Genomic DNA, 18436 nt, shown 5'->3' with positions numbered 1-18436 from the left:
TAGGAGCTTACAGCACACTGAAATTCGTTACACTGTCTAGGAACGTTTTCAAAACGTCTTGCTCATGGGTCAGGGAAGTATTCGAGAGCCGCGTGCAGCATATTTATTTATGCGAAAGCCTTAGATGCCTCACGAGACGCGAAAAGTGACCGTCGGCGTCAACACGAACGTCATAGTGACGCCATCATGACGTCACACGATGACGTCATCATATGACACCGCGTTTTGTTCAAAGGTGAGCCGATCCCTGAGGCAGTGTATCACAACGTGAGGTGCCGTAAGCTTCAGGGTGATGGATCAATACATTCGATTGAAAATAAAAAGATGGCTTTCGCCTTCAAGCCGTTTTAGGCAGACGCTTAAGGGACCGTGTGATTTTATTGAGGACGCGTGGCAGCGGTAGCCGCCGCTCACGACTTGACTGCGCTCTCGAGCCACGAGTTGCGCGAGTCCGACGACGCGAACACGAGGCGCACGGGACAACGCCAGTAGGTGGACGGGTGTCCCTCGCCGCAGTTGACGCAGTGCGGCTTGTTCCGGTCCTTGCACTCCGTGTAGTAGTGGGCGCTCCCACAGAGTCGGCACGCAATGGTCATCGTGCAGTTTTTGGCGTAGTGGCCGAGGCGCTGACAGTTGAAGCACTGTATCGGTAGGGTGAGCCTGCAAAGCGATACATGGGATTTTGCTTTAGGTGAACCTTCTTTGTCGGCACTTTCGCGATTTGGGAGAATGAGTGCGTACTTGGCGAGTCGCGACCGAAGAACACTACCACAAAGGAAGAGAAACAAGGGGAAAGACTGAAGAAGGCCGTTCACAGTGAAGGCCATGCTCAAGTTTATAGATTGCTATTGCATGATCAAGGAAATGGGCTTCCGTATTATATACAGCAGCAGGAAATGGCCACTGCAGCCAAGGTGAACGAAGGCCATTAACGGCCAAGGTGCTTGAAGGCATTGGCCGTTAATGGCCTTACCATTTTCTGGAACGAAGCGACAACTTGATGGTTCTTTGGAAGGAGGCGCCGCTTGCCAACCACTTGAGTATAAAAGTGCACAGCCAAAATGTATGGTGCCCTGCATCTGCCTTCGGCGCGTCGGCATTGGAAATGGCAGATGAAACATCAGCGTACTAGAAGTTACACCTTCAAAGATATTGTGAAGAAACATTAGCAAGACCTCGGAACCAATATTTTTGGAAACTCTTTTGGCAGTATCTAGCGCATGCAATTCTGTCCTGCACAAAGGGTTGTGGGCCAGAAAGCCTGTTTTTTTTTTTTTTAACTTTCGGGTTGTTGCCCGGATAATCTCGTCTTAGTGCCCGTATTGCGGTTCTGGCTTCCGGCTTAAGTTCACTTGAAGGTCCTCGACAACGGGTGCTAAAAGCATGCCTTTCAAGCTTAAAATTTCATCATGGCGGTGCTTTGTGGCTGATCCTGTTTCGTCCAGTTATACATGACATATAATTCAATAATACCAGCGACATTTGCAATATCTATCTATCTATCTATCTATCTATCTATCTATCTATCTATCTATCTATCTATCTATCTATCTATCTATCTATCTATCTATCTATCTATCTATCTATCTATCTATCTATCTATCTATCTATCTATCTATCTATCTATCTATCTATCTATCTATCTATCTATCTATCTATCTATCTATCTATCTATCTATCTATCTATCTATCTATCTATCTATCTGTCTGTCTGTCTGTCTGTCTGTCTGTCTGTCTGTCTGTCTGTCTGTCTGTCTGTCTGTCTGTCTGTCTGTCTGTCTGTCTGTCTGTCTGTCTTACACACACATGTTCTACACAGGCAATACACAGGCAATACACACGCATATGTGCTACACAGAAAATACACACGCATATTTGACACGCAGACAGTACATACACACGCACATATGTGTGTGGGTGTGTGGGTATTGTCTGTGTATCATTACTACAATCAGACGTATAAGCACTGCACGACGAACAACGTTTCACCAGCGAGCCATATTCTCGCTGTTTCCCATCTATGCCTCCGTGCTTTCTTTACCTGTACCCCGTCATCAATAAGTATCTTCTGGGTACCTGCGCGTGACCTCGTAAGAAATAAGGCCGATGGTGACCGTCTTCGGCAGCCGTCGGTCGGGCAGGAACGTGAGCACCACCGTTCCCGTGGTCGTGTCTCCGACAGAGCCGTTGGTGTACCGCATGAATCCGCTCTGGCGCTGGGCGCAGATGACGCCCTGGTCCTGGAGTATCTCGAACAGCGCGGTGTCCGTGTAGCGCCGCGGCACGTTACGAACGTAGCCGACGCTGTTGGAGTAGCTGTTGACTACACTGCACTTCACTCGCATACCCGCCAGTGTCTCCGTCTGAAGAAAGAAAAGACAGTCAGTTTCGCTGCACGGGCGAAGCAATGCATGCGATAGCTACAAACTGTAGTGTTATACGAAATAAGGCTAGCAGCTCACTCCTTTCAAAACGCGGCCGCTGCAGTAAGCGAAGTGACCTCAGTGCTGTGTTTGGCTTCAACGCAAACTTTGCGATGAGAGCACAACACGTACAAAGCTATGAGCCATCGGCTCACCCCCTCCAGAGATCCGAATTACGGCGCGCGTGACCGCGGGTGACCACGCCCGGTCGTTCAAAGTACGCATTTCCTGCCGGAACCACGCACCTTGGTAGAGTATTCGAGCTGCCGTTACCCTGGTGCATGCCAATGGCGGACGCGTTCAGGAAACGTACCGGAAGTGACGCGTGGGCAAGCTATTTACTATGCTGTAAGCACGCAACTAAAGGGATCCACGGACATCTGCGTGTAGTTAAGAAATATAACATGTCGATTCCTCGCGACGTAGGAACCTACGCAATAAAGAAGCACTTGGCCGCTTAGTGCATGCGAGTAGTCATTTAACGTTTCCTCGCTGAGTGTACTTAAATTGTGGGCAGGTCCTAAGGTTGCTTGTCGCGAGGTTTGGGCAGTCACGGTGTGCACTGCAACGACATTTTGAGGTCGAACTGCTGGCAGCCTTTCGGTTTCACACTTTGGGGCAATCAGAATCAGATTGATGCATAAAACTGAGCGTCTGGTGGTATTCCAAGTATTTCTAAAGTCGCGCTTGGAATTTTACCTGCAATTGAAATGTCCACAAGCACACCTAAAGTCCAAAACATGAGACATCGTCGTTGGCATGTGGCCTACGAGATTGCATCGCTTATGCGGTGAAGCTCGTCCAATCTCGGAGGCCATAGTAGAGAGCACCAGAAAACACGAGGGGGGGGGGGGTGTCTAGAATTACGGAGCCTAGATATATGTGCATATAGCGCAAGCTCTTCCTTTGCGCGTCTACCTCAGTACACGGCAGGGGTGCATTCTCCAGAATTGGGGATGAGCTTATGGGAAAGTCTGATACCTAAAGCTATGGGCGTCAACACCCATAATCAGTTTGTACATTCATAAGTTAAGAGGGGAGGTTAAGGCGTTCGGTCTGCCCCTTCCCCCGGATACGCCCTGGCGAAAGTGTGCCTAGAAAATCGATATCGCCGAACGCACAACTCTATGCGCACCGTTTTGAAGTAGTGCGCAGCAGCGTATACGCAAAAAAAAAAGACTTTCCGCATAAAACGGCGCGAAACGGCTTCCCGCCGTTTTATGCCGAACTAAATTTTCTGCAGCTGGTGCGTTCGCTTTCTGCACAAAACTTGACAAGCTGTCACCGTTGCTGACTTAAGGAGACATGCCTCTGAGCATAGGCGTGCGTAGGGTTTCCCATAAAGGGGGGGGGGGGGGGGGGGGGGGTCGAACGTTCATCGCAGTGCCCCCCCCCCCACCCTACTAAGTTAATGTATGGAGCAGATTTTGCGCCCCCCTCCCTCTTAGGTGACTACAAGGGTTAATGTACGGGGCAGATTTTGCGCCCCCCGCCTAGGTGATTAGAGGGGCGCCCCCCCTGCCCCTCCGCACCCCCCCCCCCTTGTGCGCATGGCTATGCCTCTGAGAACACTATGGCACACTTATCGTTCATTTATCTACTCTTTGCATAACGGGTATCTTAGAAATTAATCTGGTAGGAGAGGCTGGAAGGTACAGCTTTTAAGCCACGTTGATATTTTTGCCAATAGCACACGCTAATAGACGATCATATGTGGACGAGACGACATCTGGGGTTGGGGGTTGGTGTGTGGCGGCAATTCCTTTCGCTGTATCACATTTCTTTCTTTTCATCCGTACCGTTCACAGGCAGAGAATCTTGGTGATGAGCTAGATGCGATGTTTCGATGACTAACTCACTATTTTGACGTCACATTGGCTCGGCTTACTGAAAAACGGCTAGCTTGAGTTCGATATTCGACGAGGGAAGGTGCAACGTTGATACAGCCTTTAAGTGACTTCTGAAGCGATCTGTGCAACACCGCTGGCGGCTCGACCGTTAAACTGATCACGTCCCATTTGCAGCCAAGAATGAGAAAATTATTTTTAAGATCCCAACTTGCACACTACTTCCTCCAGCAAACTGGCCACGCTACCGCTACCACTGTCCTGGGGGTAATACCGTCTACCAGAATAACGCCAGAATTCTGAGAAGAAACCAAATCTTCAACGGCGCCACTAAGAATTGAAAAGTACGCTCAAGGAGACCATTAAGGGCCTGTTCTTCCTATTCCATCCTTCCTTTTACCAGCATTGCGTGTGCAAACTCATCAGGTCCATGGCACGGAGTGTTTGGTTAAGGGGAGAGTGTTGTACCGCTATGTTGATATAAATTAAGTACTGGGAATCGCCGTCCTCTAAATTTCATCTAATGTGGATTAAAAGATTTCCCGTCACGCTTTTCTTTTTTTTTTTTGCTGCTGGCTAGAGTTGTACACACTCTGCACCTGGACCAGGTTGTGCGCGGCTCTGGTTGACTTCACGAAGATTTTCAGCCATCCCCTGTGATCCAATGTCTGGGCGAACACTTCCTCCTGAGCGGCGAGGTAGACGCACTGGGATAGCCAGCCGTAGTCTACGAAGCGAAACGACAGGCTCTTGTCGCGCGGCTTCACGAACAGCGGGATGGGTAGCGGCCACTTGAGCTTTCGCTCGCTCGGCTTGAGACTTTCCAGGGCTGCGTGAAGCTCGAGGGACCTCATCTCCTCCGCGCACCCGCCCGGACAGGCTTGCGGGCCAATTTCCCACGGTACGGCGATCTCCTCCGCACTCGAGACTCCCGGTGTCACCACCTTCACAGAGGGCGCTGTGAGGCTGTCCTCTGCGGTCGTGGCAGACCCGGAGGAGTCGTCGCGGACACACTGTCCGACTGTCCCGGGCAATACTTGTTTCTGCAAGTTCGACCTTCCGCCGGAGCCGTTCACGATGGCGGGTTCGTAGCCCGTGGCGACGATGGGGGTCTGCGTGCTGCTGAGAGCTTCCTGGACTTTCCGAGGAAAGAACTCTGGAACACTTGCAAATGCTTCATTAGAGCTGCTATTGAAGTCGACCATGTTGTACGAGCGGTTGATTATGGACCCTTGTACTTGGTCGTAATAGTCTGCCCAGTATTCGAGGTTGGCGTCTTGCCCGACACTTCCAGGAAAGATGTGTGTATTATGGGCGTTTGTATTTGAGCCTGTGAAGACATTCGAGTTGTCTGATCGGTCATCAGATAATTGCGTGTGACCGTTGTATCCCGCCGTTACATGGACAACGTACGTGTTTTGGTCGATCGCTTCGTGAAATGTATCTGAGGGGGTGCTGTAGGCGAGGTTGTTCTCAGGATCCTCGACAACCCCACAGTTGCCCATCTTTTCGTTCATGTACCTCCGTTTTGGCTCGCGGTATCCTAAGGTGCTGTCAAATGAACTCTGACCAACCGCTTCGCGAAAGTAATTTGTTCCGTAGCCTATAACTTGACCAGGATATTGGAGCATTCGATAGCTGGGGACTTGTTCGTTAACAGGCCCTCTGATCGGCTCAATGCAGTATGTAGCATTTAGGCCATTCAAGCCTGGGTCGAAAGTGTCACCACCAAAAGTATCAGTTGATAACACACTGGCAGAAGTTTCCTTTGCTATGACACACGACGAGCCATGTGACGCAGTGAATTTGTTGCGTTGATCCGTTTCAAGGGCGCTATTGACATTCTGTTCCTTCGACAGGTTCGTGCCGTAAGTCGGTGCATTGTAGAACGCCCCACAGGTTACTTGATTCACAGCCTGGCTGCTCGCATCGTTAGCACATGAGACGTAGGACACGGGCATTCCAAGACTGATGTTGTTTGCGGCGCCATAGTGATGCGGATAACACGAAGCGAACAATTGCGAGTAAAAAGCGCCGTTGTTGCAGAGAACGCTTCCACCGAATGTGCTTACGTCAGAGCTAGCGAAAGGTCTGAAATGATGGCCGTGCGGGTCGAACGCGCAGCTTCTGGCGCTGCTGTCTAAAGCGTCCTTTCTGTATTGGGCAAACGGGGGGCAGACTGTTGTGCTAGAAGTACTATTGCTGGAAGAGGTTGTGTTTTCGACTGCTGCTGCGCTGCCGACGTTCACTGTTAGGTTTGCAGGAACAACTTGTTCTCTGTGCTCTTCTGCCTTAGAATGAGTGTTGTTATTGCTTGAAGATGGAATCCCTACGTTTTCAGTACACCTGGTGTTCCCTAGATCTTCCTCTTGAAATGCATCGCTTCCTTCAAAGCTCCGCGGGTACTGGGATTGACCACTAACGGTGCTCTCGCCGCCAGCACCGTTCTGATTCGCAGCCTCCATGCATGCTTGCGTGGCGTGACCATTCTTATCGCTGTCACTTGCAAAACCCCGGTCCATGAATCGACGAGGGCCTATGCGAATCGCGTTGTGGGAGTCTAAGCAGCTGGCGTCATTGTTGCTGTTTCTGTCGCCACTGCCCTGGGCGATGGACGTTCGATAAGATCGGCTGTTACCATCGCAATAACCTTCGCCAACGGGATCGTTCATGACCACACCTTTCGAGTCGTAGTTGTCGGAGTACTGGGCGAAGGAATCAGAGTTTGAAGATAGAGGTTCATGAGCACGGCGAGTCACACCCTTGTCGTAGCAATCATCTACGCCATTAGGGGCGAAACCATGCTCTTCATCGCGGGAAAGTACGGAAGTTGTTTCACCTGAAGGTAGAGGTGCGTCCCAGTTGTGGCAGTGTCCGTTGGGACTGTTGAAGACGGCGTCGTCGAGATAAACCTCCTTCGGCGCATGTTGTCGCCTCCAATGCAAATCGTTAGCTCTATCTCTGCAGGAAGTACGGGGGATCGTCGTAGGCCCATTGTCGTAAGTGTTGAAGGGGAGACCATCGGTGAGACGCAACTTTTTCGATGGTGGAGGCTCAGAGCACGGCACATTGGTTCTGTCCTTGGCACGATCACGGCGCCTCGACAGTAGCTTCCCTGCACCAGTGTCTTCTGGGTCCCTGTGCTTCTCTCTTGAGCCTGACGGGGCATCGATTGCCCCTCGCGACATTGCAAATCTGTAAACACGTACAAGAGTTGAGAGTTAGCTTTTCTTCGATATATCTCTTTCAATGAGGACGCGTGGTTCAAACGTGGCTCAAACGGTTGCCTATGAAGGTTAGAAGCTCACGTCGATGTAAAGATAGAACAAAGGCATCTTTTCGCCTTCATAGCGTGCTGCAAACATCTCAGCTGCTGACTGCATTTTTTTATCACCGAATGCACGGCCGTTGGTCTTCTCTGGGTGTGTTTAATCTCCGATAAGTCACGACAGTTTGATGAACGCCGTTCAGCATTGCGCGCCTTCCAATGCGCCTCGAGTTTCTTTGCGCGAAACGCCAAAGAAGAAGTCAATGGCGAGCGGCAGCGCTGCCACCGAAGTCACTATATACGAGCGCAAGCAGTAATAACAAAGCAGTGGCAATAAAACGCTACGGCAGCTCCGCGAGTAATGAAACGGAGAGGCCTCGGCGTAACGCTTCGAGATTGAAAGACAGCTCCATGGTTTGGATACGGCGCGTGGTATTTACGCTCTCTGCGGTGTCTCACTCCATAGGCGGGCGCAGGGTTCTCATTTTGTGGGAGGGGGGGAGGGAGGGGCAAGTGTCATTGCAATGCCCTTCCCCCCTCGTTAGTCGAGTTTGAAATAGAACGAACTACGCAATGGAGGAAAAAATGAAAACGAGGCGATGACGTGCGTCTCACAAGAGTGTTCCATTGGTCTCGGGCTTTCTGGGGTAAGGGTGGGGCGTAAACTATTTCCTGGATGTAACATCAGGGGTCCTTGGTCGCTATTAGCATCAAAAAAGACCCGTAGCCATAACTCTGCGCACTAACTAAATTTGACGTGAAAGGTCGGACGGAGTAAAGTTATGGGGCAGAATTCGCGCCCCACTTTAGGTGATTGCCCCCCCCCCCCCCCGCGTGCGCACGCCTTTGTCTGAATCCACGCCCCGGCGACTCTTCCCTCCGAATAACAGAAATAGATCTAGAAGGTCAAGTGTTACGCCTTCGCGTGCTGCATGGACCGGAAGTACCTGCAGAGCCAGAAACTCGTCAAGGCCCCCCACATTTAGAGATTACCTGGTTCAACTTCAGCTGAGAGTGCACAAAAGAGCAGCACTGAGTTTGGGTTGCTGAATGTTCTCGTTATTGTTCTTTGTCTCCGTGGCGGTTCAGTTCCTTTTCCGTTTCCCTACCGAGCCCAAGGCCGGGGATGCCGAGGTTAGAAATGTGGCAAGGGTGGAGATGGGAAGCATTCGTGTTGCCACCCTTCGGGCGCGCATTAAAGAACCTCAGTTAGTCAAACTAATCTGGCTCTTTCACGATGTCACGGCGCATGCGCCCTTCTCCTAGCAGAAAAGTCGCCAAGCGCCTCTTGATCTCGGAGGCTTTCCTTCTCGCGACCTCGGTTGTCCCAGCCCCCATCTAAAACCATAACATAACGGCAGATGGCAGCACAGGAAAATGAAAAAGGCTGATTCACGAAACTGTCATGGTATTGCCAATTAACAACTGCGAAGACTAGTGACTCTAATATGACAGTTATTTTAAAGACTTGTTTCGCATTTATGTGATGAAAAAAAAAATGAAGGTCATTCACTGAAAAATACAAGGAAATTTCTCCTATTCTCAACTACCAGTTGGAACACTAAAGCCACCACGACGTTGCGGATTGCAAAGGGTCCACCTAACAAACGAGGGTTTCCACGTAACTTGAAGCGAATCTGAAGAAACAGGAACAAAGCCTTACTGCGTATTCTTCCAAACATTTTCTTCGTTAAGGCCAAAACGTTAGATGTCTCGTAAAATGCGAAAATTCACCATCGGCGTCAACATGAGTGATGCCAAAAATGACGTGATGATGTCACTATATGACGTCATCATGTCTTCCCATATCGCCAAAATTTCTGACGCCATCATGACGTCGTGACGTCGCTATGACGTCACATACCATGACGTCACGCGATGGCACCACATGGCATTGTCGCTTGGCCGAACGTAGGCCGATCATGGAGGCAGTGCAAAACCCTGGAGAGCTGCAGAAAGCTTGCAATGCTGGAGGCTGTGCAAAACCACGTTATGTACAGAAAGCTTTCGGACGGGGTGGGGGGGGGGATCTATACATCGACTGAGAAGAAAAAAAAGATGGCTATAGCTCTCGAGTCGTCTTGGCGAATGCACAAAGGATCATGTGAGTTTTTTGTTATTTTGCGTTAAAACTTCGCGTTCGAAGAAAAGATAAGCAGTGTTTCTCTTTTTTTTACCTCGATTGGCACCGAAATCTCGCTGCTGGTGCGTCACTGTAAGGTCACAGGTTTCCAAGTATCATTGTTTTACTGTAAGGTCATAGGTTTCCAACTACCATGTTTTTAGCGTTAACTACACTGGCCGAGGCGGAGCAACTTCGCGTGGCAGTTTGAGAGCGGTGCTGCGCATGCGTGAGGAGCAGTGACGTCACACGGCGCACAGCTGGCGCACCGGAGCCGCCGCCGCCGCCGCGCGCGCCTCGCCGATCTGCGCATTCCAGAGGAGTGACGTCATGGCTGTGGCAGACGCATTGGCGCCGGCGCACGCCCTGCTGTACGCCTCCGTTTCGCAGTGGTCGTTTGACGCTGCGCCGGAGCCGCTTGATAGCGTCTCTCATTTTGCGCGCATACGCAGACGTATCAGTGGGGGTACATATATAGCGGAGAGGAGGAGGAGCAAAAGGAAGACGGAAGGACGGGGAGGTTAGCCATTTGTCAGACCAGCCGGCTGGCGTGCCGGCTGGTCTGACAGGAGAGCGCAAATACTGCTAAGCGGCGCAGAAAAGCGGAGAAGCTTGATAACCAAGAAAGCTAAGAATAATCAGCTGTGTTTTTCGCCTTGACGTGGTCAGTGACCGCATCTACATCCTCATCATGATATTTATTTATTTATTTATTTATTTATTTATTTATTTATTTATTTACAAAATACTTCAGGCCCAAACAGGGGCCCAAGCAGGAGGGGCAAAGGTACATGAAAAGGCACATCAAATAAAGGCAGAGCAATCGCATACTCAACAGAAATAACACAGATAAATATAAAAATATATCTGACCAGACGAACTTTCGTCGAACTCTTGACTACAAATCAGCTGAACCTTAGCTAACGCTACATATATCCTGGCATAGCAGCAAAGCCACTGCAAGTTTTTTTTTCGTAATTGGGTTGCGGGGGGGTGGGGGGCATTGTGTCTCAGAAGTTCTTGCAAGCTGATACAATTCTTCACTGGGACGTTAAACCCCAACAGCTGTTATCATGATTATAACAATATCCTTTGACTCTTTTAGAGTACAACTTAAGACATCTCGATCGATAAACAGGAAACTATATAGATATTCTGCAATTGTATTTTGTTTCGAATTACGTTTCGGCGTCCATTTATTGAAAAAAATCACAGCATATCCACGGAGTGAATGATGATGGGTGGGCGAAGCTGCGGAGGTTCATCGGTAAACCGTGAATCTTCCGTAAATTCTGCCCAGTACATCATCACCGACGTGAGATCGGCCGCGTTTATACTAAAGGTTCGATGAGAGTTATGACGACTTGCAGCTCCCTTTAATTTTACATGTACGCTGTGAATTTTCATTGTTTAATCACGCACAGGAGAAATCGCACACACGCACTACCTTGGAGGTCAAAATCCAGTGCCTATATATATGGAGTGGTCAGTGAACGGTTGTGCGAGGAGAAACGTCTGGCGTCTTTCGTTAAGCAGCTGGCGTCTTTTCGTTTTGCTTTAGAAACATCTGGCGTCTTTCGTTAGTTTATTTCATCAATCAACGGCGTTTTGAACAAAATTTTTATTGTTTAATCACGCACAGGAGAAATCTCACCAGGCACTACCTTGGAGGTAAACAATGGCTGCTAATGGGAATGAGAGACAGAAGAAATCGGCTTTTAGCTAACACTTACACTTCTACTAACGTTTCCTACTGGAACATGCCAATGGCTGCTAATGGGGAATGAGAGACAGAAGAATTCGGCTTTTAGTTAACGCGCACGCTGCGAATTTTTTATTGTTCAACAACGCACAGGAGAAATCTCCCACCGGCACCACCTTGGAGGTCAAGATCTGGTACTAGCGTTAAGACTGGTTACGCACTACGACGGGGACGAACGGGTGCCGCTTTAAGGAGCTTCGCCCCTAAAATTTCGGCCGCACGTTACGCTCTGTATACAGCACTCGAAGGCGAAAGCCTGCCGCGCACTTGCTAATGAGTTAAGCTATCTAATCAGGGACGAGACATTTTTCAAGGCACAGGGAGCCGCAGCGTGGTAGACACGCATTAAGTTATCTTGACACTCTCAGTCCATTGCACTGTTTCTTCCCCATCCACTGAAGCTTTCTGTACCTTCACGTGGTATTGAACTACCTTTGGGATCGGCCCACCTTTGATCAAAGGACAATGCCATCTGGTGACGCTATCGAGTGACGTCATGATGACGTCACAAATGTCGGCGATCTGGGACGTTATCACGAAGTTACGCCACGTAACGTGTTTTAATGCTTTCTTCTTCCCAGACTACCTCTCTTCATGGCACTTACTAACAAAGTAGTGCAGTAATTGTAATGCAAACGTGTCACCAACGGCATCGTATTTGTTGAAACATCAGCTGTCTCGTAGGTAAATTGACACACTGTGGTGTAGCTGCATTAATTAGAAGGTGTGTACTTAATGCGCCGTTTTAAATACGTGCCCTTTACATAAAAAATGTTTCGACAAACCTCGTCGCTTTTATGTTGCTGCACTCTTCAACGATGGTTACTTACGTTTTATGGCCTCCGAAGTCAATCCATAAGAAGAAAAAAAGGGGTCTCCAGAAGGTGGGCTTCACAGAAAATGCAAGTGTGTACTCGCTTGATGCGTCACTATAAAACCGTTCATTAGAGCGCATTTGCATAGAATAACCTTGCCGAAGTTACTTGCAGAACCATGTACAACGTGTCTGTGTTTTATTCGAATATAAAATCCAAGTAGAATTTCCAGATCTGTCCTAGAGGTCGCTTTATTACGTTGGTCAGGGTATAAAAATGCCTTATATTGAAACAATGCGCAAATAAATACGATGTTGTTTTAGGGGCGAAGCACGTTAGGATCTCGTCTTGTCGGCATGTCATGCCGTGGTCACGGTCCATCATAAACTGGTATACGCCACAAAAATCCACTACACGCCACCGGTCCATACTATGCATATTATGAGTTAATGGTTGGTCGTTACTGCCTAAAACATTGTTTGGCTTAACAGCGGTGTCAGAATACCCAACGAACTTTACCGAGCCGTTCGAGTTTCTTATCTGAAACCAGAGACACAAACATGCATCTCTACGGTGAAGTCGTCTATTTGAAACACCACTTCTTGAGAGAGAGAGAGAGAGAGAGAGAGAAACTTTATTTGCGTATAACGCGGAGCAAAGCAAATGGTCGGGCCCCTATTCCAGGGCTCCGCTGGCCCTTGCCATCTTCTCTGCCCGTTGGATCAGACAAAGCTGATCATCAAAGGCCGAGCTGGACAGCAGTGCCTCCCATTTTTCCTCTGTGTTATTCATGTTGTGGTGTTCTTCGTTGTGAAGTGTACACTCCCATGTAATGTGAAACAGAGTTGGTGGGGCCCCGCACCACGGACATATATCTCTGTATGCTGTGGGGTAGAATACATGTAGCCTGTGTAAGTTCGTGTATGTGTTTGTCTGGAGTCTGCGTAACGCCGCAGATTCCATTGCTGTGAGGTTCTTATGCGGTGCTGGATAGAGTTTTCTATTCTCCCTGTAATACTGAAGAATTGTAGCAAAATTAGGGTCTAGGGGCGTTGGGTCCTCTATTGCAGTGTGCAAGGAAGCTCGGTGATTTGTGAAGCCTCGAGCCGCCTCATCCGCAAACTGGTTCCCGGTGACGCCCGCATGCCCTGGCGCCCAGATAATCGTTTGGGTGTATTCAATTGGAAAATCTCTAGGAGCTTTGGTTAGAATTTGGAAGGCCTTCGTACATATTCTACCCCTTTCGTAGTTCCTACATGCAGCCTTCGAATCCGTGATTACTGGCAATCAAGGAGGGCAGGGAGCGAAAAGCCCCACTGACAATAATCACTTCTTGAAACATATTTGCAAAGTGATGGTGCGTTAGTGTACCGGTGGCGAGTAAAGCACAAAAGAGTAAAGATTTTGCTGTAGGAAACACCGGCGCATACTGCGTGCATCTCCCCTCCCCAGGTTTCACGTTAGTGAAGCTGAAACACCCTTCCCTACATGCTTCGCCCCTACCCTATCCTTTTTTTAAATTCTTTGGCGAATTTACGCGAACAAGACTGCATTAGTATACTGAGAAGAATGTGCGCTGACCACGATTATTGCCGCCTTAGATATGTTGTACTGTTTCAAGTGACGGCGTGAAGCCAATTAGTTTCATTATTCAGACGTTCGTCGAATGACCACCGCTCTAGATTTTCGCCTGGCTATATTGGTCTGAAACTAGAAGCCTCCGATATTGGCCTCCAAGATCGTACCATGCGTAGGCACCGATCTTGGATGCCAGCTTTCACGTTCAGCGCTTTCTTCGCGCTGCGAAAGCGGAACACAGATTATAAGCAAGGCCGCGTTCAAGAAAGGTCCATTGTCATTTGAATCGGACACGACGCGCCCTTCGCTAGGCCTGGTGCTGGTGACAGCAAATCAATAACGAGAACCGGCTGCATGTCCAAAAGATGCAAGACACGTTGTTCGTAAAGAACTACGGGTGACCTCCCTGTGCGTTGTTGAACTAATTGTGAAGCTTTCGTTCGTCCATTATCCTGCGGATACCATTACTTGATTCTCGTTTGTTATTGGCCAACGTGGTCCATGGTTTTCGCTTCCCTACACCTGGTTGGTGAGATTGACGCACAACTGGTATGAGATTAGTGCTCCTGTTAACAAGAGCGGGAGGGAGAGGGGGAGGGAGGCTTTCCACTCAATGTGCGTCATTGTGTGCATTTCGTGCAGGCCCAGCCTTAGGATATGTCGCCTTACCCAACCATTGTAAACAGTCTCTTACCGGTAGGAAGCGCGAAAGGTAATAACCGGGCAAATGAATTCTCATATTATTCCTACCAAACTTCGGCTTGGCTAGGACAGTGCAACAGGCAAGCCCAAGCATTCATAACCTAGGCTTCATTCCAGAGGGCCCGCAAAAAAAGGAACATAACGACAAGCCTCTGGTACCAGTAAAACTTAATTATAAAAGAAATTACGTGACATGTGACGGCGTAGGAACTGGAGTGCAACTATATTATGAAAACCCGTGCCTAAGCAGCTTTAGAAACTAATCCTTACACGTAGTGAACTTTCAGAGCCCGTAAGATTCCAACGCAGCCCAAGAGCTTGTCTTGTTCCGCCATGTAAGCGATGACCACATAGCGTCGTGATTGGTAGCGTTTTCACGTAGCGAAATGAGCCAACTCGTAGCGCTTCTTTTTGTACGCCTCCTGCCTGGCGGGGCAGCGGAAGTGGACTGCCGTGTGCGGGCCTCTGCAGTTGGCACAGCGGGGCCGGTCCTTACTCTGGCACTCCGTGTAGAAGTGGGGTCCCGCGCAGGTCCGGCAGTGGGGTGGCCTGTAGCAGGCCCGCGCCGTGTGCCAGTAGCCCTGACAGTTGCGGCACATCACGGGAGGCTCGACGTACGGCTCGACGGGAAACCTGAGGAAGCCCAGCTTCACGTGCGACGGCAGCTCGACGTCGTCTCGGAACGTGAGCACCACGTTGCTTCGCGTGTACCGGACGTTGGTGCCGTCGCTCATCCGCAGGTTCTTGCACTGACGGCGCGCCTTCACGACTCCGATACGGGCCAGGATGGTGACTATGTTGGCATTCGTGTAGTGGAACGGCACGGTGCGGATCTTACCCATGTTCTTGGAGTACGAGCGCGGAACGTGAACGGTGACCGGCATGCCGGCGACGGTAGTCAGCTTGAGAAGTTCCCGAGCCATCTCGCCAGTATTGACGTAAAGGACCAGAGCGCCGTGGTTGGTCATGCGGTGGCTTAGGATCTCGTCGCCAGCCACGGCTCGCAACTCGCGAGCGAAGTGGTTCGGGTTCAGGTCCCAAAAGGAGACGTCGGCCACCGTGCTGGTGAAGACGACCGGCACGCCGTCGGTGTCCCGTTTTCGGTAGATGGCTCTCGGAGCTTCTTTGGGATCGACCGCAGCGACGTTGTAGAATTGACCGTCAGGTAGTGGCGCGATGGCGTTCACGTTGTGCCCAGAGGCCTGGTTGTCATCTTCCTCTTCAGCGATGACCTTTAGAATGCGACCGTTCAGAAGCACCGTCCTTAGTTCCTTGGTCTTTCGCTTGACCTCTGCCTCCTGCTGGCTTGTCATCGGCTGATTCTCAGTGACGTTCGTAACTTCCGACTCACGTTGGCCCCACCGACTCCTTTTCCTGACACGACCCTCCGATGATACCGCTGGTACTTTAGCTATGATCTGGTTGGATTCGTCTATCGGGGTGTCAGCCTCTGAAGCGGACAAGTCCTTCTTTTCAAGGCGAGAGGCTTCCGAAGTCGCGTCGCCGTCAATGTCCACGTCAGCCAAATAAGTTGACTCTGAACATTGATACTCTGAAGTCGCAGAGCCCACACCAAAGCGTTTCTTAAAGAGGGTATTGTTTTTGACAGTCCCTTCATCTGTTGTCTCCGACGTCTCATCCAATGATTCCTCGATCCCTTCTGGTGTCTCTCGCAGTTCATCCCGTTTTGGCACGACACACGTGGTTGCATCGTCGCTAGATGCGGGTTTCCATATCTGGTCTGATGTTACCGTCAGGTCATCTGAAGTCATAAGTTGCTCGTCATCTATTTCTGCTATGTATGACGGGGTCAACTTAGCGGAAACTTCTGCCGAAGATTCGAGATCTTCTGAAGCCTCTATTTCAGTCGTTTCCATAAATTTGGATAGAGTATCTGATACCTTCTGACCTAGAGCTGACATTTTCTCGCTGAAGGTAGTCGAACCTTTGAAAACGGTTCGAGATTTATTGGCATGTTTTGCAGTCGCAGTTGGATCCCAACGTTCGATCACACTCTGTGCCTTTCTCGCTGCCAATGAAGGCGCAGACAGGTCTCCAGGGTCGTCACAGTCAAGATTCTCAGCCACTTCACTCACCACCCACGAACCATCAGCGAGTGCTCTCTGTGCAGGATGTCTCTCATGCGACATGACGGCGCAAAATGGATGGCTCACCAACAATTAAGAGTTTTTATGACTGTGCGAACTTGTGGCCCTTGGCTGGGACGAGCGCCTCAGGTAAAGCAGATCGGAATTTCCCGAGCAATCCGAATAGAGCGCATCGATCACAATAAATGAAAAGATGACAGGCTGCTGAGCAGAACCTTCCATGAAGCAAAGAGCTGCCACTGAACAGTGGCAGCTCTTTGCCTTGCGCCTGATGTACGATACGTAGCAGCGTGATCTGACAGTCTCGTTTTCCCACCGAATAGCCACCAGTGCGAGCTCATAAATCGCGTGCCGCTGCAGCAAAGGGCCGTGATAGCCACGCCAGGTTGCACTCTGCATTGTGTATGCTAAAACATACCTTAGCGCCCCCTTTCACCCCTGAAGGAAAGAATATGACTTTAAGGGCTCGTTTCTAAGTTAGACGCAATATATAATGAGAACTAACAGACAATAATGCCAGAGAAAGTATAGGGGATGTTATTGGTTGTAGTTAGGATAAAGTGTGAAGAAAGTAAAGTGGACGAAAAGATAACTTGCCGCCGGCAGGGACCGAACCTGCGACCTTCGAATAACACGTCCGATGCTCTACCCCTGATGATTTGTAAACACTGAACGGCGAGTCGTGGTATCCTGGCCTACCGCACTTACTCGCATACTACCAGTTCTTGTTAGCATTGGCTAGTCATGGCTAGACTTGACTAAAGGACGGCTAACGCTAGCTTGTTGTAGCTAAATAACTGCTGATTTTATCTAGCTTTGGCTTACGCTATAGAGATCCTGAAATTCCAGGAAAATTCAAGCGCGTTAACTTCCAGTCTTCCCATTGTGTGCATTCGTTCTTACGGCGCACAGTAACTAATTGGAGCGTCTTACCATCATTCATCACCACTGAACCCAACCTAACCAAGTTTGAAGATTCGCGGCTTTCCACCGTATCTTGTCATTATTTTTTTAGACTTTACAGTGCTATTCTGGCGATGTTTGGTGCTGTTTTGCCTATTATGGCCTTACGTCTAACTGTAATTATTTTTCTATTTAGAGCGCAGCTCTTAGGCGCCCATTCCTGCGTTGAGCGGCGTCGCCGTCGGTGGCGTAACCAATATACGCTTTTCCACAGAAAGATGAATGATGGCGTAGTGGGGGCTGTCCTACTTCACAAAAATTATGATTTATGGCGTAGTCGCTGCCTTGCGGAAAACCAAAACTTCAAACACAGTTGGCCTTGCCCCAACATGAATCTGCGCTCAGAATTCGCATTAGGCACTATCGTAATCGTCGGTGAATTTTTCCACTTTTTTAGATGTTTTACTGGTACTGCAATTTCTGTATAAACACATTTGATACGTCACTTATTTTTCACTACGTATTATTTTGTCCTGCCCCGCCACGGTGGTCTAGTGGTTATGGCGTTCGACTGCTGACCCGAAGGTCGCGGGATCGAATCCCGGCCGCGGCGGCTGCATTTTCGATGGAGGCAGAAATGTTTGAGGCCCGTGTACTTACGTTTAGGTGCACGTTAAAGAACCCCAGGTGGTCGAAATTTCCGGAGCCATCCACTACGGCGTCTCTCATAATCATATCGTGGTTTTCGGACGTTAAACCCCAGATATTAATTATTTTGTCCTTCCTCTTATTAGTATGATGTATAAATCAGTAACCAAGGCTGTTGTGCTCCTCGTAGTGAAAGGCATTGGGGACATTTTGAATAATCATAAGGGTCATTCTTTCAGAACTGACCTATTTGATTCAGG

The 18436-nt window shown here is 49.4% G+C and overlaps 1 protein-coding gene across 1 annotated transcript; it reads right to left on the bottom strand.

Annotated features, from left to right (window-relative positions):
- Positions 1-377: 377 nt before the first annotated feature.
- Positions 378-6209, bottom strand: LOC119372625 (uncharacterized). Its single transcript, XM_037643097.2, has 3 exons — positions 4870-6209; positions 2077-2363; positions 378-660 (listed from the first exon to the last, which is right to left on the bottom strand). Exons 1-3 carry the CDS (start codon positions 5899-5901, stop codon positions 411-413), a joined length of 1569 nt encoding a protein of 522 aa, XP_037499025.2. The 5' UTR covers positions 5902-6209; the 3' UTR covers positions 378-410.
- Between the last annotated feature and the right edge of the window lie 12227 nt (positions 6210-18436).

This window comes from Rhipicephalus sanguineus, chromosome 10, assembly GCF_013339695.2.
Source record: "Rhipicephalus sanguineus isolate Rsan-2018 chromosome 10, BIME_Rsan_1.4, whole genome shotgun sequence".
NCBI classification, from domain to species: Eukaryota; Metazoa; Arthropoda; class Arachnida; order Ixodida; family Ixodidae; genus Rhipicephalus; species Rhipicephalus sanguineus.
This window is presented reverse-complemented; position numbering and strand designations above follow the sequence as displayed.